Source organism: Oncorhynchus keta, chromosome 35, assembly GCF_023373465.1.
Source record: "Oncorhynchus keta strain PuntledgeMale-10-30-2019 chromosome 35, Oket_V2, whole genome shotgun sequence".
NCBI lineage: Eukaryota > Metazoa > Chordata > Actinopteri > Salmoniformes > Salmonidae > Oncorhynchus > Oncorhynchus keta.
The window spans coordinates 6749847-6771675 of NC_068455.1; the positions used below are offsets into that span (position 1 = coordinate 6749847).

General features: G+C 50.0%; 1 protein-coding gene and 3 long non-coding RNA genes across 5 annotated transcripts in view; 3 read left to right on the top strand and 1 right to left on the bottom strand.

Moving 5' to 3' along the window:
* The first annotated feature begins 106 nt into the window (after nt 1-106).
* Nucleotides 107-624, top strand: LOC127915786 (uncharacterized). Of its 2 annotated transcripts, none has more exons than XR_008092151.1 (3): nt 107-252; nt 344-467; nt 499-624. It is a non-coding gene; the product is annotated as an uncharacterized LOC127915786 (long non-coding RNA). The 2 variants fall into 2 exon arrangements; XR_008092150.1 differs by having other exon boundaries at nt 112-252; nt 375-467.
* LOC118377506 (mitogen-activated protein kinase kinase kinase kinase 5-like) overlaps nt 529-21829 on the bottom strand; it is a 172245-nt gene continuing 150944 nt past the window's right edge. The window contains exons 27-34 of the mRNA XM_052496219.1: nt 21514-21572; nt 18692-18795; nt 16520-16697; nt 15750-15818; nt 14189-14281; nt 11380-11450; nt 8782-8837; nt 529-791 (exon numbers count right to left, since the gene is read on the bottom strand). Coding sequence (XP_052352179.1) covers nt 704-791; nt 8782-8837; nt 11380-11450; nt 14189-14281; nt 15750-15818; nt 16520-16697; nt 18692-18795; nt 21514-21572 — 718 coding nt within the window. The 3' untranslated portion in view covers nt 529-703. The remainder of the gene's footprint in view (nt 792-8781; nt 8838-11379; nt 11451-14188; nt 14282-15749; nt 15819-16519; nt 16698-18691; nt 18796-21513; nt 21573-21829) is intronic.
* On the top strand, nt 1809-3521 carry LOC127915788 (uncharacterized). The gene is made up of 3 exons (XR_008092154.1): nt 1809-1840; nt 3217-3274; nt 3511-3521. It is a non-coding gene; the product is annotated as an uncharacterized LOC127915788 (long non-coding RNA).
* LOC127915787 (uncharacterized) lies at nt 4791-6242 on the top strand. The gene is made up of 3 exons (XR_008092152.1): nt 4791-5137; nt 5607-5722; nt 6083-6242. It is a non-coding gene; the product is annotated as an uncharacterized LOC127915787 (long non-coding RNA).

Below are 21829 nucleotides of genomic sequence, written 5' to 3' on the forward strand. Positions count from 1 at the left end.
AGAGGCTGAGTGAAGGGTTATTGGTGATCAGAGAGGCTGAGTGAAGGGTTACTGGTGATCAGAGAGGCTGAGTGAAGGGTTACTGGTGATCAGATAGGCTGAGTGAAGGGTTATTGGTGATCAGAGAGGCTGAGTGAAGGGTTATTGGTGATCAGAGAGGTTGAGTGAAGGGTTATTGGTGATCAGAGAGGCTGAGTGAAGGGTTATTGGTGATCAGAGAGGCTGAGTGAAGGGTTACTGGTGATCAGAGAGGTTGAGTGAAGGGTTACTGGTGATCAGAGAGGTTGAGTGAAGGGTTACTGGTGATCAGAGAGGCTGAGTGAAGGGTTATTGGTGATCAGAGGCTGAGTGAAGGGTTACTGGTGATCAGAGAGGCTGAGTGAAGGGTTATTGGTGATCAGAGAGGTTGAGTGAAGGGTTATTGGTGATCAGAGAGGCTGAGTGAAGGGTTACTGGTGATCAGAGAGGTTGAGTGAAGGGTTACTGGTGATCAGAGAGGCTGAGTGAAGGGTTATTGGTGATCAGAGAGGCTGAGCCAGACAGGGCTACCGGTCTTTAGCAACTGTTCTCAGTAACAGGGACAGGGCTGGGGTCAGGGCTACTAACTGTTCTCAGTAACAGGGCTGGGGTCAGGGCTAGTAACTGTTCTCAGTAACAGGGCTGGGGTCAGGGCTAGTAACTGTTCTCAGTAACAGGGTCAGGGCTAGTAACTATTCTCATGTCCGGCCAGGATGTAGAGGTTGCTGAGGGCTGTGGGGTTGTCAGTGGGCCGGCTCTCCAGAACCACCACCCTGTCAGAGAGAGATAGCAGCAGCACATCAGTAACACATTAACACTGCAGGTTATAGCTGCCAGCCAGGTCCAATTTATACAATAGAATTGATAGAATATCATGAATAGAGTCAGAGAGAGTAGCAGGCAGAAAGATAAGAGGACTGGCTACATTTTAAAATGGCACTAAGTTAATATGACACTATAGATCATGAGATGAGATGAGGTAGGTGCCATCCTTCGGTCAGGGTGACAGATGAGATGAGGTAGGTGCCATCCTTCGGTCAGGGTGACAGATGAGATGAGGTAGGTGCCATCCTTCCAGCAGAGTGACAGATGAGATGAGGTAGGTGCCATCCTTCCAGCAGGGTGACAGATGAGATGAGGTAGGTGCCATCCTTCCAGCAGGGTGACAGATGAGATGAGGTAGGTGCCATCCTTCCAGCAGGGTGACAGATGAGATGAGGTAGGTGCCATCCTTCCAGCAGAGTGACAGATGAGATGAGATAGGTGCCATCCTTCCAGCAGGGTGACAGATGAGATGAGGTAGGTGCCATCCTTCCAGCAGGGTGACAGATGAGATGAGGTAGGTGTCATCCTTCCAGCAGGGTGACAGATGAGATGAGATAGGTGTCATCCTTCCAGCAGGGTGACAGATGAGATGAGGTAGGTGCCATCCTTCCAGCAGAGTGACAGATGAGATGAGGTAGGTGCCATCCTTCGGTCAGGGTGACAGATGAGGTGGTGCCATCCTTCCAGCAGAGTGACAGATGAGATGAGGTAGGTGCCATCCTTCGGTCAGGGTGACAGATGAGATAGGTGTCATCCTTCCAGCAGGGTGACAGATGACATCCTTCCAGATGACAGATGAGATGAGGTGGTGCCATCCTTCCAGGGTGACAGATGAGATGAGGTGATCCTTCCAGCAGATGACAGATGAGATGAGGTAGGTGCCATCCTTCAGTCAGGGTGACAGATGAGATGAGGTGATCCTTCCAGATGACAGATGAGTAGAGAGTGCCAGGTCAGGGTGACAGATGAGATGAGGTAGGTGTCATCCTTCCAGCAGGTGACAGATAAGATGAGGTAGGTGCCATCCTTCCAGCAGGGTGACAGATGAGATGAGGTAGGTGCCATCCTTCCAGCAGGGTGACAGATGAGATGAGGTAGGTGCCATCCTTCCAGCAGGGTGACAGATGAGATGAGGTAGGTGCCATCCTTCCAGCAGAGTGACAGATGAGATGAGGTAGTTGCCATCCTTCGGTCAGGGTGACAGATGAGATGAGGTAAGTGCCATCCTTCCAGCAGGGTGACAGATGAGATGAGGTAGGTGCCATCCTTCCAGCAGGGTGACATATGAGATGAGGTAGGTGCCATCCTTCCAGCAGAGTGACAGATGAGATGAGGTAGGTGCCATCCTTCCAGCAGGGTGACAGATGAGATGAGGTAGGTGCCATCCTTCGGTCAGGGTGACAGATGAGATGAGATAGGTGCCATCCTTCCAGCAGAGTGACAGATGAGATGAGGTAGGTGCCATCCTTCGGTCAGGGTGACAGATGAGATGAGGTAGGTGCCATCCTTCCAGCAGAGTGACAGATGCGATGAGATAGGTGCCATCCTTCCAGCAGGGTGACAGATGAGATGAGGTAGGTGCCATCCTTCGGTCAGGGTGACAGATGAGGTGAGGTAGGTGTCATCCTTCCAGCAGGGTGACAGATGAGATGAGATAGGTGTCATCCTTCCAGCAGGGTGACAGATGAGATGAGGTAGGTGCCATCCTTCCAGCAGAGTGACAGATGAGATGAGGTAGGTGCCATCCTTCGGTCAGGTGACAGATGAGATAGGTGTCATCCTTCCAGCAGGGTGACAGATGAGATGAGATCGATCCTTCCAGCAGGGTGACAGATGAGATGAGGTAGGTGCCATCCTTCCAGGGTGACAGATGAGATGAGGTAGGTGTCATCCTTCCAGCAGAGTGACAGATGAGATGAGGTAGGTGCCATCCTTCCAGCAGCATGACAGATGAGTAGAGAGAGGTGCCATCCTTCGGTCAGGGTGACAGATGAGATGAGGTAGGTGTCATCCTTCCAGCAGAGTGACAGATAAGATGAGGTAGGTGCCATCCTTCCAGCAGGGTGACAGATGAGATGACCATCCTTCCAGAGGGTGACAGATGAGATGAGGTAGGTGCCATCCTTCCAGCAGGGTGACAGATGAGATGAGGTAGGTGCCATCCTTCCAGCAGAGTGACAGATGAGATGAGGTAGTTGCCATCCTTCGGTCAGGGTGACAGATGAGATGAGGTAAGTGCCATCCTTCCAGCAGGGTGACAGATGAGATGAGGTAGGTGCCATCCTTCCAGCAGGGTGACAGATGAGATGAGGTAGGTGCCATCCTTCCAGCAGGGTGACAGATGAGATGAGGTAGGTGCCATCCTTCCAGCAGAGTGACAGATGAGATGAGGTAGGTGCCATCCTTCCAGCAGAGTGACAGATGAGATGAGGTAGGTGCCATCCTTCGGTCAGGGTGACAGATGAGATGAGGTAGGTGTCATCCTTCCAGCAGAGTGACAGATGAGATGAGGTAGGTGTCATCCTTCCAGCAGAGTGACAGATGAGATGAGGTAGGTGCCATCCTTCCAGCAGCATGACAGATGAGTAGAGGTGCCATCCTTCGGTCAGGGTGACAGATGAGATGAGGTAGGTGTCATCCTTCCAGCAGAGTGACAGATGAGATGAGGTAGGTGCCATCCTTCCAGCAGGGTGACAGATGAGATGAGGTAGGTGCCATCCTTCCAGCAGGGTGACAGATGAGATGAGGTAGGTGCCATCCTTCCAGCAGGGTGACAGATGAGATGAGGTAGGTGTCATCCTTCCAGCAGCGTGACAGATGAGATGAGGTAGGTGCCATCCTTCGGTCAGGGTGACAGATGAGATGAGGTAGGTGCCATCCTTCCAGCAGAGTGACAGATGCGATGAGATAGGTGCCATCCTTCCAGCAGGGTGACAGATGAGATGAGGTAGGTGCCATCCTTCGGTCAGGGTGACAGATGAGGTGAGGTAGGTGTCATCCTTCCAGCAGGGTGACAGATGAGATGAGATAGGTGTCATCCTTCCAGCAGGGTGACAGATGAGATGAGGTAGGTGCCATCCTTCCAGCAGAGTGACAGATGAGATGAGGTAGGTGCCATCCTTCGGTCAGGGTGACAGATGAGATAGGTGTCATCCTTCCAGCAGGGTGACAGATGAGATGAGATCGGTGTCATCCTTCCAGCAGGGTGACAGATGAGATGAGGTAGGTGCCATCCTTCGGTCAGGGTGACAGATGAGATGAGGTAGGTGTCATCCTTCCAGCAGAGTGACAGATGAGATGAGGTAGGTGCCATCCTTCAGTCAGGGTGACAGATGAGATGAGGTAGGTGCCATCCTTCCAGCAGCATGACAGATGAGTAGAGAGAGGTGCCATCCTTCGGTCAGGGTGACAGATGAGATGAGGTAGGTGTCATCCTTCCAGCAGAGTGACAGATAAGATGAGGTAGGTGCCATCCTTCCAGCAGGGTGACAGATGAGATGAGGTAGGTGCCATCCTTCCAGCAGGGTGACAGATGAGATGAGGTAGGTGCCATCCTTCCAGCAGGGTGACAGATGAGATGAGGTAGGTGCCATCCTTCCAGCAGGGTGACAGATGAGATGAGGTAGGTGCCATCCTTCCAGAGGGTGACATATGAGATGAGGTAGGTGCCATCCTTCCAGCAGAGTGACAGATGAGATGAGGTAGGTGCCATCCTTCCAGCAGAGTGACAGATGAGATGAGGTAGGTGCCATCCTTCGGTCAGGGTGACAGATGAGATGAGGTAGGTGCCATCCTTCCAGCAGAGTGACAGATGCGATGAGATAGGTGCCATCCTTCCAGCAGGTGACAGATGAGATGAGGTAGGTGCCATCCTTCCAGGGTGACAGATGAGGTGAGGGGTGTCATCCTTCCAGCAGGGTGACAGATGAGATGAGATAGGTGTCATCCTTCCAGCAGGGTGACAGATGAGATGAGGTAGGTGCCATCCTTCCAGCAGAGTGACAGATGAGATGAGGTAGGTGCCATCCTTCGGTCAGGGTGACAGATGAGATAGGTGTCATCCTTCCAGCAGGGTGACAGATGAGATGAGATCGGTGTCATCCTTCCAGCAGGGTGACAGATGAGATGAGGTAGGTGCCATCCTTCGGTCAGGGTGACAGATGAGATGAGGTAGGTGTCATCCTTCCAGCAGAGTGACAGATGAGATGAGGTAGGTGCCATCCTTCAGTCAGGGTGACAGATGAGATGAGGTAGGTGCCATCCTTCCAGCAGCATGACAGATGAGTAGAGAGAGGTGCCATCCTTCGGTCAGGGTGACAGATGAGATGAGGTAGGTGTCATCCTTCCAGCAGGGTGACAGATGAGATGAGGTAGGTGCCATCCTTCCAGCAGGGTGACAGATGAGATGAGGTAGGTGCCATCCTTCCAGCAGGGTGACAGATGAGATGAGGTAGGTGCCATCCTTCCAGCAGGGTGACAGATGAGATCCATCCTTCCAGCAGAGTGACAGATGAGATGAGGTAGTTGCCATCCTTCGGTCAGGGTGACAGATGAGATGAGGTAAGTGCCATCCTTCCAGCAGAGTGACAGATGAGATGAGGTAGGTGCCATCCTTCGGTCAGGGTGACAGATGAGATGAGGTAGGTGTCATCCTTCCAGCAGAGTGACAGATGAGATGAGGTAGGTGTCATCCTTCAGTCAGGGTGACAGATGAGATGAGGTAGGTGCCATCCTTCCAGCAGCATGACAGATGAGAGAGAGAGGTGCCATCCTTCGGTCAGGGTGACAGATGAGATGAGGTAGGTGTCATCCTTCCAGCAGAGTGACAGATGAGATGAGGTAGGTGCCATCCTTCCAGCAGGGTGACAGATGAGATGAGGTAGGTGCCATCCTTCCAGCAGCGTGACAGATGAGATGAGGTAGGTGCCATCCTTCCAGCAGGGTGACAGATGAGATGAGGTAGGTGCCATCCTTCCAGCAGCGTGACAGATGAGATGAGGTAGGTGCCATCCTTCCAGCAGAGTGACAGATGAGATGAGGTAGGTGCCATCCTTCGGTCAGGGTGACAGATGAGATGAGGTAGGTGCCATCCTTCCAGCAGGGTGACAGATGAGATGAGGTAGGTGCCATCCTTCCAGCAGCGTGACAGATGAGATGAGGTAGGTGCCATCCTTCCAGCAGGGTGACAGATGAGATGAGGTAGGTGCCATCCTTCCAGCAGCGTGACAGATGAGATGAGGTAGGTGCCATCCTTCCAGCAGAGTGACAGATGAGATGAGGTAGGTGCCATCCTTCGGTCAGGGTGACAGATGAGATGAGGTAGGTGCCATCCTTCCAGCAGAGTGACAGATGAGATGAGGTAGGTGTCATTCTTCCAGCAGCATGACAGATGATATGAGGTAGGTGCCATCCTTCGGTCAGGGTGACAGATGAGATGAGGTAGGTGCCATCCTTCGGTCAGGGTGACAGATGAGATGAGAGGGGTGTCTCTGCCCACAGAGAGTACAGTCCAAGATAATAGCGTCTGATCCATCAGATGGAATTACAGAGGATCAGAGAGACACTCCAACCAGGCTGGCGTGGCAGTGCCCAGGTGCCAGTCTGAATAAAACATGCAGGTTGGTAGAGCAGAGGCTGTTGCAGGGGAATAGGAATGGTGCTGGGCTCCTGCCCTCCAGGGGGGCTCCTACCCTCCAGGGGGGCTCCTACCCTCCAGGGGGGCTCCTACCCTCCAGGGGGGCTCCTACCCTCCAGGGGGGCTCCTGCCCTCCAGGGGGGCTCCTACCCTCCAGGGGGGCTCCTGCCCTCCAGGGGGGCTCCTACCCTCCAGGGGGGCTCCTACCCTCCAGGGGGGCTCCTACCCTCCAGGGGGGCTCCTACCCTCCAGGGGGGCTCCTACCCTCCAGGGGGGCTCCTGCCCTCCAGGGGGGCTCCTACCCTCCAGGGGGGCTCCTACCCTCCAGGGGGGCTCCTGCCCTCCAGGGGGGCTCCTGCCTTGTGTCTGAGCCAGATTTAGTGGTTTCTATAGTTGAGGAGAACTGATTGCTGCACTCACTGTCTGACAGTGTGTGGGGTCTAGGGACTTTCCTGCCACAGCGCCCACTCTGCTGCATTCTTGGGTAGGGAATGGGATAGTGTAACCAACCAGTGGGTGGATCATTGAAGTTGTAATGTGTGACTCACATGTATAATATGTGGAGGTTTTCAAGCCTCTTCTGATAACGTTGAGATTACAATGACCTTTCCCACTCAGGATCTTATCATACTGAATGATCAAAGACTGTTGATTTGATCTGAGGCACCTGCCTCGTCATAGGAATGGAAGCAAACCGGGAGAAAGAGATGGAATCTCTCCGTAGAGAGGTCTGAAGAGGACTCTGAAGAGGAGTTGGATGTTTGGTGGTTTCCAGGCAATGAACAATGAGATCCTGTGCAAGGACACTGGAGATAACGGCTAGCTACCAGCCCTGACCTCTACGGCTTAAGAGGTCAAAAGGACACGACCTCATCTAACTAGAGAGGAAAAACAATGTAGAGAGAGAATATAGAGATGAGAGAAAATAAGGGAGATAAAAAAGCAATGGATATGAGAGAAGGGGGAGAGAGAGAGAAGATGGATATGAGAGAAAGGGGGGAGAGGGAGATACGATGGATATGAGAGAAAGGGGGGGAGAGGGAGAAGATGGATAGGAGAGAAAGGGGGGGGAGAGAGAAGATAGATATGAGAGAAGGGGGGGAGAGGGAGAAGATGGATATGAGAGAAGGGGGGGGGAGGGAGAAGATGGATATGAGAGAAAGGGGGAGGGAGAAGAGGGATATGAGAGAAAGGGGGAGAGAGAAGATGATAGATATGAGAGAAAGATAGATATGAGAGGAGAAGATGGATATGAGAGAAAGGGGGAAGAGGGAGAAGATGGATATGAGAGAAAGGGGGGAGAGAGAGAAGATAGATATGAGAGAAGGGGGGGAGAGGGAGAAGATGGATATGAGAGAAAGGGGGGGGGAGAAGATGGATATGAGAGAAAGGGGGAGAGAGAGAAGATGGATATGAGAGAAAGGGGGGAGAGGGAGAAGATGGATATGAGAGAAAGGGGGGAGAGGGAGAAGATGGATGTGAGAGAAAGGGGGGGAGAGGGAGATACGATGGATGTGAGAGAAAGGGGGAGAGAGAGAAGATGGATATGAGAGAAAGGGGGAGAGAGAGAAGATGGATATGAGAGAAAGGGGGGGAGAGGGAGATACGATGGATGTGAGAGAAAGGGGGGAGAGGGATATGAGAGAAAGGGGGAGAGGGATATGAGAGAAAGGGGGAGAGGGGAGAGAAGGGAGAGGGAGATACGATGGATGTGAGAGAAAGGGGGGGAGAGGGAGAAGATGGATATGAGAGAAGGGGGGGAGAGGGAGAAGATGGATATGAGAGAAAGGGGGGAGAGGGATATGAGAGAAAGGGGGGGAGAGAGAAAAGATGGATATGAGAGAAAGGGGGGGGAGGGAGAAGATGGATATGAGAGAAAGGGGGGGAGAGAGAGAAGATGGATATGAGAGAAAGGGGGGAGAGAGAGATAAGATGGATATGAGAGAAGGGGGAGAGGGATATGAGAGAAGGGGGGAGAGAGATATGAGAGAAAGGGGGGAGAGAGAGATAAGATGGATATGAGAGAAGGGGGAGAGAGATATGAGAGAAAGGGGGGGAGAGAGAGATAAGATGGATATGAGAGAAGGGGGAGAGGGATATTTGAGAGAAAGGGGGGGAGAGGGAGATAAGATGGATATGAGAGAAGGGGGAGGGAGATGAGATGGATATGAGAGAAAGGGGGGGAGAGGGAGGGAGAAAAGGAGAGCAAAAGAGGGGGGGGACATAATAGACGACGGGTAAGAGAGGACAGGAAGAAGAGTGACGAGTTAAAGACAGAGAGAATCACTTGCAGCACCACCCACCTGTCAGATCCTAGGAGGCGGAAGACTCTGCTGGGATCAGAAATCTCCTGGGTGACCTGCACATGAATGAACATGGTAACATACACAGTATTCCACACAGGGAATTGTTGAGGAACTACATTGAAAAAACCCATCTGTACCCAAAGTTAGACCCACACCGTCACCACAGTAGACCCACACCGTCACCACAGTAGACCCACACCGTCACCACACACCGTCACCACAGTAGACCCACACCGTCACCACCCACCGTCACCACAGTAGACCCACACCGTCACCACAGTAGACCCACACCGTCACCACAGTAGACCCACACCGTCACCACAGTAGACCCACACCGTCACCACAGTAAACCCACACCGTCACCACAGTAGACCCACACCGTCACCACGCACCATCACCACAGTAGACCCACACCGTCACCACAGTAGACCCACATCGTCACCACACACCGTCACCACAGTAGACCCACACCGTCACCACAGTAGACCCACACCGTCACCATGCACCGTCACCACAGTAGACCCACACCGTCACCACACACCGTCACCACAGTAGACCCACACCGTCACCACGCACCATCACCACAGTAGACCCACACCGTCACCACAGTAGACCCACACCGTCACCATGCACCGTCACCACAGTAGACCCACACCGTCACCCCAGTAGACCCACACCGTCACCACAGTAGACCCACACCGTCACCACAGTAGACCCACACCGTCACCACGCATTGTCACCACAGTAGACCCACACCGTCACCACAGTAGACCCACACCGTCACCACAGTAGACCCACACCGTCACGACGCATCGTCACCCCAGTAGACCCACACCGTCACCCCAGTAGACCCACACCGTCACCCCAGTAGACCCACACCGACACCCCAGTAGACCCACAACGTCACCACGCACCGTCACCACAGTAGACCCACACCGTCACCCCAGTACACCCACAACGTCACCACGCACCGTCACCACAGTAGACCCACACCGTCACCACAGCAGACCCACACCGTCACCACAGTAGACCCACACCGACACCCCAGTAGACCCACAACGTCACCACGCACCGTCACCACAGTAGACCCACACCGACACCCCAGTAGACCCACTCACTAAACAGAGAACATCCCTGGTCATCCCTACTGCCTTTGATCTGGAGGACTCACTAAACAGAGAACATCCCTGGTCATCCCTACTGCCTCTGATCTGGTGGACTCACTAAACAGAGAACATCCCTGGTCCTCCCTACTGCCTCTGATCTGGTGGACTCACCAAACAGAGAACATCCCTGGTCATCCCTACTGCCACTGATCTGGAGGACTCACTAAACAGAGAACGTCCCTGGTCATCCCTACTGCCTCTGATCTGGAGGACTCACTAAACAGAGAACATCCCTGGTCATCCCTACTGCCTCTGATCTGGAGGACTCACTAAACAGAGAACATCCCTGGTCCTCCCTACTGCCTCTGATCTGGAGGGCTCACTAAACAGAGAACATCCCTGGTCATCCCTACTGCCTCTGATCTGGAGGGCTCACTAAACAGAGAACATCCCTGGTCCTCCCTACTGCCTCTGATCTGGAGGGCTCACTAAACAGAGAACATCCCTGGTCATCCCTGCCTCTGATCTGGGGACTCACTAAACAGAGAACATCCCTGGTCATCCCTACTGCCTCTGATCTGGAGGACTCACTAAACAGAGAACATCCCTGGTCATCCCTACTGTCTCTGATCTGGAGGACTCACTAAACAGAGAACATCCCTGGTCATCCCTACTGCCTCTGATCTGGAGGGCTCACTAAACAGAGAACATCCCTGATCCCTACTGCCTCTGATCTGGAGGACCACTGGTCCCTGGTCCTCCCTACTGCCTCTGATCTGGAGGGCTCACTAAACAGAGAACATCCCTGGTCATCCCTACTGTCTCTGATCTGGAGGACTCACTAAACAGAGAACATCCCTGGTCATCCCTACTGCCTCTGATCTGGAGGACTCACTAAACAGAGAACATCTCTGGTCCTCCCTACTGCCTCTGATCTGGTGGACTCATAAAACACAAATGCTTCGTTTGTAAATGATATCCGAGTGTTGGAGTGTGGCCCTGCGCTCCGTCAAAATAAATAATAATTAAAAAAATTAAGGCGTCTGGTTTGTTTAATATAAGGAATTTTAACTTTTAGTACATTTGATCAATTCCATTTACTTTTGATAATTATGTATATTTAAAACCAAATACTTTGACTTTTACTCAAGTAGGATTTTACTGGGTGACTTTTACTCAAGTAGGATTTTACTGGGTGACTTTTACTCAAGTAGGATTTTACTGGGTGACTTTTACTCAAGTAGGATTTTACTGGGTGACTTTTACTCAAGTAGGATTTTACTTGGTGACTTTTACTTGAGTCATTTTCTATTAAAGGTATATTTACTTTTACTCAAGTATGAGATTTGGGTACTTTTCCCACCACTTCTGTATAATATGGCCATTTTCTGAAATGACAGCGCAAAAATACAAACAAAAAATATTTAGAGTCTGGTTGTATATAGTTAACGAAGTGACTGAACGGCTGTGTTACTACAGTAATAACTACCTCGTTGGATTTGAAGCTCTTTCCCTGCATGCCGTGCTTCCAGAAGGCCAGAACACTGTCCTGAAGGCACACTGGAGCAGGAGGAGAGAGGAGGGTAGAGGGACGTCAGTCAAGACAGGAGTGATATCAGCATTGGTCTTTTCATTTACATTCTATTTTGATCATTTAGCAGGCACTCTTATCAAGAGTATTAGTCAGTGCATTTACCACAAGTAAACCTTTCCTTAATAAAGCAGATATCATATACATTATTACACAGTCACTATACATATGCTATTACACTTACTATGCATGTCCCAAAACCTTTTCAACATACAGTTGAAGTCGGAAATGTACAAACACCTTACCAAATACATTTAAACTCAGTTTTTCACCAGTCCTGACATTTAATCAGAGTAAAAATTCCCCGTCTTAGGTCAGTTATGATCACCACTTAATTTTAAGAATGTGAAATGTCAGAATGATAGTAGAGAGAATGATTTAGCTGAGCTTTTATTTCTTTCATCACATTCCCAGTGGGTCAGAAGTTTACATACACTCAATTAGTATTTGGTAGCGTTGCCTTTAAATTGTTTAACTTGGGTCAAACGTTTTGGGTAGCCTTCCACAAGCTTGGGTGAATTTTGGCCCATTCCTCCTGACAGAGCTGGTATAACTGAGTCAGGTTTGTAGGCCTCCTTGCTTTTTCAGTTCTGCCCACAAATGTTCTATGGGATTGAGGTCAGGGCTTTGTGATGGCCACTCCAATACCTCAACATTTTTGTCCTTAAGCCATTTTGCCACAACTTTGGAAGTATGCTTGGGGTCATTGTCCATTTGGAAGACTCACTTGCGACCAAGCTTTAACTTCCTGACTGATGTCTTGAGATGATGCTTTAATATATCCACATAATTTTCCTCCCTCATGATGTCATCTATTTTGTGATGTGCACCAGTTCCTCCTGCAGCGAAGCACCCCCACAACATGATGCTGCCACCCCCATAATTAACGGTTGGGATGGTGTTCTTCGGCTTGCAAGCCTCCCACCTTTTCGTCCAAACATAACGACGGTCATTATGGCCAAACAGTTCCATTTTTGTTTTATCAGACCAGAGGACATTTCTACAAAAAGTACCATCTTTGTCCCCATGTGCAGTTGCAAACCGTGGTCTGGCTTTTTGTATGACTGTTTTGGAGCAGTGGCTTCTTCCTTGCTGAACGGCCTTTCAGGTTATGTCGATATGGGACTCGTTTTTACTGTGGATATAGTCTCCCCTCCAGGAGACTGTCAAAAATGATGACAACACCACCCCAACGGGTGTTGCTGGGCAGCTTCAATATGGTGGTCTTATTCTTCTCACTTTGCTTGGTGAGGTAGATAGCTGCTATAACTTGATGACCCTTCACATGCCTAACCATTTCATTGGCTCTCTTTGTAGAGGGTATCCATTGTTTTCAGTGCCATTATGTCCTTGAGGAGCAGCTTCAACACATGAGCAGTGCAGCCAATGGGTGTGAGGGTAGGACTCCTCCCACTTTACACCAAGCAGCCTTCATGTTCGCTTGGTGCAAATACCTTCTGTGGTCCAAGGACATTGATGACTGCCTTCAGCTCATCTGCAATGTAGAGACCGGTGTGTCTGTTGTCCCTTGTGTCTGTGCTCTTGTAGAATACTGGTTGAGGGGTGGAGATGATGTAGTTAACAAACATTCGACCACCCATCGGAGATGACTGCAAATACAGTCTGCTTTCTCTATGATTTGCTTGACCTTCACTTGAACTCTGCATCCAGCAAATGAGTAGATAAAGCATGTCTGGTTGGAGGGGTGTATGCTGGGAAAATAATATTCAGACATCTCTTCCAATACACATTGCCTGTGAGCGTCAGAGGTGAACCAGTTGCATATACAGCTCGAGCAAGACCTTCATCAGCATTTCTCGGACTACGTTCCTCCATTGAGAGAAAAAAACTTGAGTTTTTCTAGACCATGAGCTTTTGCTATCGATAAGGTGTCTGATTCATCATTTTCACCTCGATTAGAAGTAGAGGAACTTAAGTCAGAGGTTGCTTGTTGTGAGGGCTGAGGGAACTTTATGCACTTGGCCAGATGATTCCGCAAGAATGCACTGTGGATGCAGAGGGTTGGAATTCCATTGAATTGGGGAAGTTTAACCAAAATATGCCACAAGACCTAGAATTACCTTATGTGTGTCCCACAAAAAAGTTGACCGTTATAAGCTAACTTTTTTGATGAATTTAAGCAACATTCCCAGGCTCAACTTCCAATGGAAAATGTCCGGAAATTTCCAGGAAAGTTTCCGACCCTTTGCGACCCTAATCACGTGTCTCTCTATTATACGTGGGAATAGTCGGGAACAGATTTCTTAATTTCAAATAACTTGGAGCTGATTTCCGGGTGTTTTTACAGGTCTTCTATGTCCAACATTGAAAATTCTACACACAAAAAATAAAGTTGGGGGGCCAAATAAAACCAGTTGGGGAACGTCATAATACTTCCTGTACACGTTATAACACTTCCTGTACACCTTATAACACTTCCTGTAGACGTTATAACACTTCCTGTACACGTTATAACACTTCCTGTACACGTTATAACACTTCCTGTACACGTTATAACACTTCCTGTACACGTCATAACACTTCCTGTACACGTCATAACACTTCCTGTACACGTCATAACACTTCCTATACACGTTACAACACTTCCTGTACACGTCATAACACTTCCTGTACACGTCATAACACTTCCTGTACACGTTATTACAATGGATGTACAGTAGAAGGTGAATAAGAGAGCACATCTTACCAACGGATCCAATGGTGAAGTCAAAGCTGAGCTCCGAGGCTAGCTTCTTGTTGGACTTCAGTCTTCCCTGGAGGTTAACGATCTTGAGATTTTCTAGAAGAGGAAGAGAATCCTTTAGAATAGTGGGTTGAATAAAAGCAGACATTCACAGTATATCACAAAAGTGAGTACACCCCTCACATTTTTGTAAATATTTGAGTATATCTTTTCATGTGACAACACCGAAGAAATGACACTTTGCTACAATGTAAAGTAGTGAGTACAGCTTGTATAATGGCTAATTGGGCCCGATTTGGACATTTTCACTTAGGGGTGTACTCACTTTTGTGGCCAGCGGTTTAGCCATTAATGGCTGTGTGTTGAGTTATTTTGAGGGGACAGCAAATGTACAGTGTTATACAAGCTGTACACTCACTACTAAAATATAATTTCTTCAGTGTTGTCACATGAAAAGATATACTCAAATATTTACAAAAATGTGAGGGGTGTACTCACTTTTGTGATATACTGTATATGAGCAGGGAAAACTTTTCTCAGGGCAGTGCAGGACAACAGTTAAGACTGGGGGCGGGGGGAAGTGCCCTACTTTAAACCAGAGCCCTACGGTGACCAGAAAACTATGGTCTCTGGTCAAAAGTAGTGCACTGCACAGGGAATAGGGGTGCCATTTGGAACACATCTTAGGACAGGGGCGGCAGGGTAGCCTAGTGGTTAGAGTGTAGGGGCGGCAGGGTAGCCTAGTGGTTAGAGTGTAGGGGCGGCAGGGTAGCCTAGTGGTTAGAGTGTAGAAGTGGCAGGGTAGCCTAGTGGTTAGAGTGTAGAGGTGGCAGGGTAGCCTAGTGGTTAGAGTGTAGGGCGGCAGGGTAGCCTAGTGGTTAGAGTGTAGGGGGTAGCCTGCAGGGTAGCCTAGTGGTTAGCCTAGTGGTTAGTGTAGAGGCGGCAGGGTAGCCTAGTGGTTAGAGTTAGAGTGTAGAGGAGGCAGGGTAGCCTAGCGGTTAGAGTGTAGAGGTGGCAGGGTAGCCTAGCGGTTAGAGTGTAGAGGTGGCAGGGTAGCCTAGTGGTTAGAGTGTAGAGGTGGCAGGGTAGCCTAGTGGTTAGAGTGTAGGGTGGCAGGGTAGCCTAGTGGTTAGAGTGTAGTGCCTAGTGGTTAGAGTGTAGGGGCGGCAGGTAGCCTAGTGGTTAGAGTGTAGAGGTGGCAGGGTAGCCTAGTGGTTAGAGTGTAGAGGCGGCAGGGTAGCCTAGTGGTTAGAGTGTAGGGGCGGCAGGGTAGCCTAGTGGTTAGAGTGTAGAGGCGGCAGGGTAGCCTAGTGGTTAGAGTGTAGAGGCGGCAGGGTAGCCTAGTGGTTAGAGCATTGGACTAGTAACCGGAAGGTTGCAAGTTCAAACCCCCGAGCCGACAAGGTACAAATCTGTCGTTCTGCCCCTGAACAGGCAGTTAACCCACTGTTCCTAGGTCGTCATTGAAAATAAGAATTTGTTCTTAACTGACTGGCCTGGTTAAATAAAGGTAAAATAAAAAATAAAAAATTAAAATCTCTATGGGTTCAGAGGTCATACTTACTGTCCAGGCACACTAGCAACGTGTCCCTCTCCAGCTGGGTCACATGGATGGCGTCCACTGCTCGACCAGCTAGGGGAGAGACAAATAGAGCGGTCACCGTGGAGATATCCCTTCTGGCATCCAATAGAAACGGTTTGTTTCAATATGCAAATACCAGTGCCTTTTAAGAGGGAGGACGATTATTTCCTTAATGAGCATATTGGATGACCTGTTGTTCGTATTCCATTCACCCAGGTTCAACTTCTCTCTCCCAAACAAACTGTTCTGGCCCCGCCTCCTTTCTCTTTTACAACTTCTCTCTCCCAAACTGTTCTGGCCCCGCCTCCTTTCTCTTTTACAACTTCTCTCTCCCAAACTGTTCTGGCCCCGCCTCCTTTCTCTTTTACAACTTCTCTCTCCCAAACTGTTCTGGCCCCGCCTCCTTTCTCTTTTACAACTTCTCTCTCCCAAACTGTTCTGGCCCCGCCTCCTTTCTCTTTTACAACTTCTCTCTCCCAAACTGTTCTGGCCCCGCCTCCTTTCTCTTTATTTTCAACTTTACATTATACGCAGCTTTTCTCTTGAATGAAACTCCCAACGTTGTCATTTTTGCCCCAGTGGATCACCTTAACGTTTTCCTAAAAGCATTTGACAATTGGATTGCATTAGGCGAGCGTACAGTTAAGCCCTAAAGCATAGGCTATACGCACTAACGCCATACAAATGAAGAAAATAACTCAATGTAGCCTATAGATGTGAATGTAGTGCTACTGTGTGTGTGAATTCCTTACTTGATCCCATTTCAGTGAACCAGGAAGAGCAGGAGTTGAGGTTGATGGTCTCAAAGCGAACCACCTGGCCTGGCTCCGTGGCCTGGCTGACAGCTATACACACCATGGGGTATTCCTGCTCTGGAACCACTAACATCTCAAACACCTTCAGAGGGCTGGGCAGAGGGAAGTCAAAGTGCTGAGGGACAGAACACCAGAGAGGGGGGAGGGAGAGAGAGAGAGCAAGGAGAGAGATAGAGAGAGAGAGAGAGAAGAGAGAGAGAGAGAGAGAGAGAGAGAGGGAGAGAGAGAGAGAGAGATAGGAGAGAGAAAGCAAGGAGGGAGAGGAGAGTGAGAGTGAGGAGAGGGATGAGAGAGGAGAGAGAGTGAGGAGAGGGATGAGAGAAGAGATGAGGGAGAGTGAGGAGAGGGAGGAGAGGGATGAGAGGGAGTGTGAGGAGAGGGATGAGAGGGAGAGATGAGGGAGAGATGATGAGAGGGAGAGAGAGGAGAGAGAGAGAGGGATGAGAGAGAGATGAGGGAAGAGAGAGAGATGAGGGGAGAGAGAGAGATGAGGGGAGAGAGAGATGAGGAGAGAGAGAGAGTGAGGAGAGAGTGAGGAGAGGGAGTGAGGAGAGGGAGTGAGGAGAGGGAGTGAGGAGAGAGAGTGAGGAGAGAGAGTGAGGAGAGAGAGTGAGGAGAGGGAGTGAGGAGAGGGAGTGAGGAGAGAGAGTGAGGAGAGAGAGTGAGGAGAGAGAGAGGAGTGAGGAGAGGGAGAGGAGAGAGAGTGATGAGGGGAGAGAGAGAGAGAGGAGAGAGAGAGAGTGAGGAGAGAGAGTGAGGAGAGGGAGTGAGGAGAGGGAGTGAGGAGAGGGAGTGAGGAGAGGGAGTGAGGAGAGGGAGTGAGGAGAGGGAGAGGAGAGAGAGTGATGAGAGAGTGATGAGAGAGAGTGAGGAGAGGAGATAGAGTGATGAGGCTCTGGAAGTAATGCTGAGGAAGTAAACTGGGTCGTACTAAAGCATGAGATTATTCTTTGTCTGTTTGAAAGGTGCCTTGCATCACAATGGTCCATTATCACAAAAAACAGGTCCAGAGAAACGTCTGTTTTAAAACAAGTAAACGATTCATGCTGTTGGATGCAGAAAATATAACATTAAAGAAAAATGTATATGCTTCTTGATTCGTCGTGCTAATCCTCACAGACCATCTAACAGAACCTTTGGTACCCAGTGGGACAAACTAACACTGAACAAAAAATAAACGAAACCTACAAAAAATTTAAGATTTTACATTTCATATAAGGAAATAGTCAATTGAAATTGATTAACTAGGCCCTAATCTATGGATTTCACATGACTGGGAATACAGATATGCATCTTGTTGGTCACAGATACCTTTAAAAAAAGGGAGGGGCTGTGGATCAGAAAACCAGTCAGTATCTGGTGTGGATCAGAAAACCAGTCAGTATCTGGTCTGACCCCCATTAGCCTCATGCAGCGCGACACATCTCCTTCACACAGAGTTGATCAGGCTGTTGATTGTGGCCTGTAGAATGTTGTCCCCACTCCTCTTCAATGGCTGTGTGAAGTTCCTGGATATTGGTGGAAACTGGAACACGCTGTTGTACACGTCGCTCCAGAGCATCCCAAACATGCTCAATGGGTGACATGTCTGGTGAGTATGCAGGCCATGGAAGAACTGGGACATTTTCAGGTTCCAGGAATTGTGTAGAGGTCCTTGCGACATTGGGGCTGTGCATTATCATGCTGAAACATGAGGTGATGGTGGTGGATGAATGGCACGACAATGGGCCTCAGGATCTCATCACGGTGTCTCTGTGCATTCAAATTGCCATCGATAAAATGCAATTGTGTTCGTTGCCTGTAGCGTATGTCTGCCTATACCATAACCCCACATCCACCATGGGACACACTATTCACAATGTTGACGTCAGCAAACCTCTCGCATAAACAACTCCACACACGCTGTCTGCCATCTGCCCGGTTCAGCTGAAACCGGGATTCGTCCGTGATGAGCACACTTCTCCAACGTGCCAGTGGCCATCAGAGGTGATCATTTACCCACTGAAGTCGGTTACAACGCTGAGCTGCAGTCGGGTCAAGACCCTGGTGAGGACGACGAACACACAGATGAGCTTTTATGTTTTTGATCAGTATAGATAAAGGACTGACCTTGATAAGCATGAACCTCTGCATGGGTTCATACCACTGTAGCAGGATTATCCCAAACTGGAGCGCTCCACACAGGTACTTATGGCCCGTATATGGGTTCCTCACTGCGAGGGGAAGAGAGAGAAACCCAGGGGAAGAGAGATACCCAGGGGGAAGAGAGAGAGAAACCCAGGGGAAGAGAGAGAGAAACCCAGGGGAAGAGAGAGATACCCAGGGGAAGAGAGAGATACCCAGGGAAGAGAGAGATACCCAGGGGAAGAGAGAGATACCCAGGGAAGAGAGAGATACCCAGGGGAAGAGAGAGAGATACCCAGGGGAAGAGAGAGAGATACCCAGGGGAAGAGAGAGAGATACCCAGGGGAAGAGAGAGAGATACCCAGGGGAAGAGAGAGATAAACCCAGGGGAAGAGAGAGATAAACCCAGGGAAGAGAGAGATAAACCCAGGGGAAGAGAGAGATAAACCCAGGGGAAGAGAGAGAAACCCAGGGGAAGAGAGAGATAAACCCAGGGGAAGAGAGAGATACCCAGGGAAGAGAGAGAGATACCCAGGGGAAGAGAGAGATAAACCCAGGGAAGAGAGAATAAACCCAGGGGAAGAGAGGGATAAACCCAGGGAAGAGAGGATAAACCCAGGGGAAGAGAGAGATATACCCAGGGAAGAGAGAGAGATACCCAGGGGAAGAGAGAGATACCCAGGGGAAGAGAGAGAGAAGATACCCAGGGAAGAGAGAGAGAGATACCCAGGGGAAGAGAGAGAGAGATACCCAGGGGAAGAGAGATATACCCAGGGAAGAGAGATATACCCAGGGGAAGAGAGATATACCCAGGGAAGAGAGATATACCCAGGGGAAGAGAGAGATAAACCCAGGGAAGAGAGAGATAAACCCAGGGGAAGAGAGATAAACCCAGGGAAGAGAGAGATAAACCCAGGGGAAGAGAGAGATAAACCCAGGGGAAGAGAGAGATAAACCCAGGGGAAGAGAGAGATACCCAGGGGAAGAGAGAGAGATACCCAGGGGAAGAGAGAGAGATACCCAGGGGAAGAGAGATACCCAGGGGAAGAGAGAGAGATACCCAGGGGAAGAGAGAGATACCCAGGGGAAGAGAGAGAGAAACCCAGGGGAAGAGAGAGATAAACCCAGGGGAAGAGAGAGATACCCAGGGGAAGAGAGAGATACCCAGGGGAAGAGAGAGATACCCAGGGGAAGAGAGAGATACCCAGGGGAAGAGAGAGATAAACCCAGGGGAAGAGAGAGATAAACCCAGGGGAAGAGAGAGATACCCAGGGGAAGAGAGAGATACCCAGGGGAAGAGAGAGAGATACCCAGGGAAGAGAGAGAGATACCCAGGGGAAGAGAGAGAGATACCCAGGGAAGAGAGAGAGATACCCAGGGGAAGAGAGAGAGATACCCAGGGGAAGAGAGAGAGATACCCAGGGAAGAGAGAGATACCCAGGGAAGAGAGAGATACCCAGGGGAAGAGAGAGAGATACCCAGGGGAAGAGAGAGATACCCAGGGGAAGAGAGAGATACCCAGATACCCAGGGAAGAGAGAGATACCCAGGGGAAGAGAGAGAAGAGATACCCAGGGGAAGAGAGAGATACCCAGGGAAGAGAGAGAGATACCCAGGGGAAGAGAGAGATACCCAGGGGAAGAGAGATATACCCAGGGGAAGAGAGAGATAAACCCAGGGGAAGAGAGAGATAAACCCAGGGAAGAGAGAGATAAACCCAGGGGAAGAGAGGATAAACCCAGGGAAGAGAGAGATAAACCCAGGGGAAGAGAGAGATATACCCAGGGAAGAGAGAGAGAGATACCCAGGGAAGAGAGAGAGATACCCAGGGGAAGAGAGAGAGATACCCAGGGAAGAGAGATATACCCAGGGGAAGAGAGAGAGAGATACCCAGGGGAAGAGAGAGAGAGAGATACCCAGGGAAGAGAGAGATACCCAGGGGAAGAGAGATATACCCAGGGAAGAGAGAGAGAGATACCCAGGGGAAGAGAGATATACCCAGGGGAAGAGAGATATACCCAGGGGAAGAGAGATATACCCAGGGGAAGAGAGAGATAAACCCAGGGGAAGAGAGATAAACCCAGGGGAAGAGAGATAAACCCAGGGGAAGAGAACCCAGGGGAAGAGAGAGAGATACCCAGGGAAGAGAGAGAGATACCCAGGGGAAGAGAGAGATACCCAGGGGAAGAGAGAGAGATACCCAGGGGAAGAGAGAGAGATACCCAGGGGAAGAGAGAGAGATACCCAGGGGAAGAGAGAGAGATACCCAGGGGAAGAGAGAGATACCCAGGGGAAGAGAGAGATACCCAGGGGAAGAGAGAGAGATACCCAGGGGAAGAGAGAGAGATACCCAGGGAAGAGAGAGATATACCCAGGGGAAGAGAGAGATACCCAGGGGAAGAGAGAGATACCCAGGGGAAGAGAGAGAGATACCCAGGGGAAGAGAGAGATACCCAGGGGAAGAGAGAGATACCCAGGGGAAGAGAGAGATACCCAGGGAAGAGAGAGAGATACCCAGGGGAAGAGAGAGATACCCAGGGGAAGAGAGAGATACCCAGGGGAAGAGAGAGATACCCAGGGGAAGAGAGAGATACCCAGGGGAAGAGAGAGATACCCAGGGGAAGAGAGAGATACCCAGGGGAAGAGAGAGATACCCAGGGGAAGAGAGAGATACCCAGGGGAAGAGAGAGAGATACCCAGGGGAAGAGAGAGATACCCAGGGGAAGAGAGAGGAGGTTGAGCTAAGTCAAAGCATAGGACTTGATATTTGCTCTGTACAGGAAGGACCATGGGGGATGTGGAACTCACCAATGCAACACTTGTGACAGCCCTTTGTGTCAGGGATCTTCGCTGTCAAGGCAAACCTCCTGCAGAGAGAAAACTGTCAGCCTGAACCAATACAGCCTGAACGAACACACAGTCAGTCATACAGCCTGAACCAACACACAGTCAGTCATACAGCCTGAACCAACACACAGTCAGTCATACAGCCTGAACCAACACACAGTCAGTCATACAGCCTGAACCAACACACAGTCAGTCATACAGCCTGAACCAACACAGTCAGTCATACAGCCTGAACCAACACACAGTCAGTCATACAGCCTGAACCAACACAGTCATA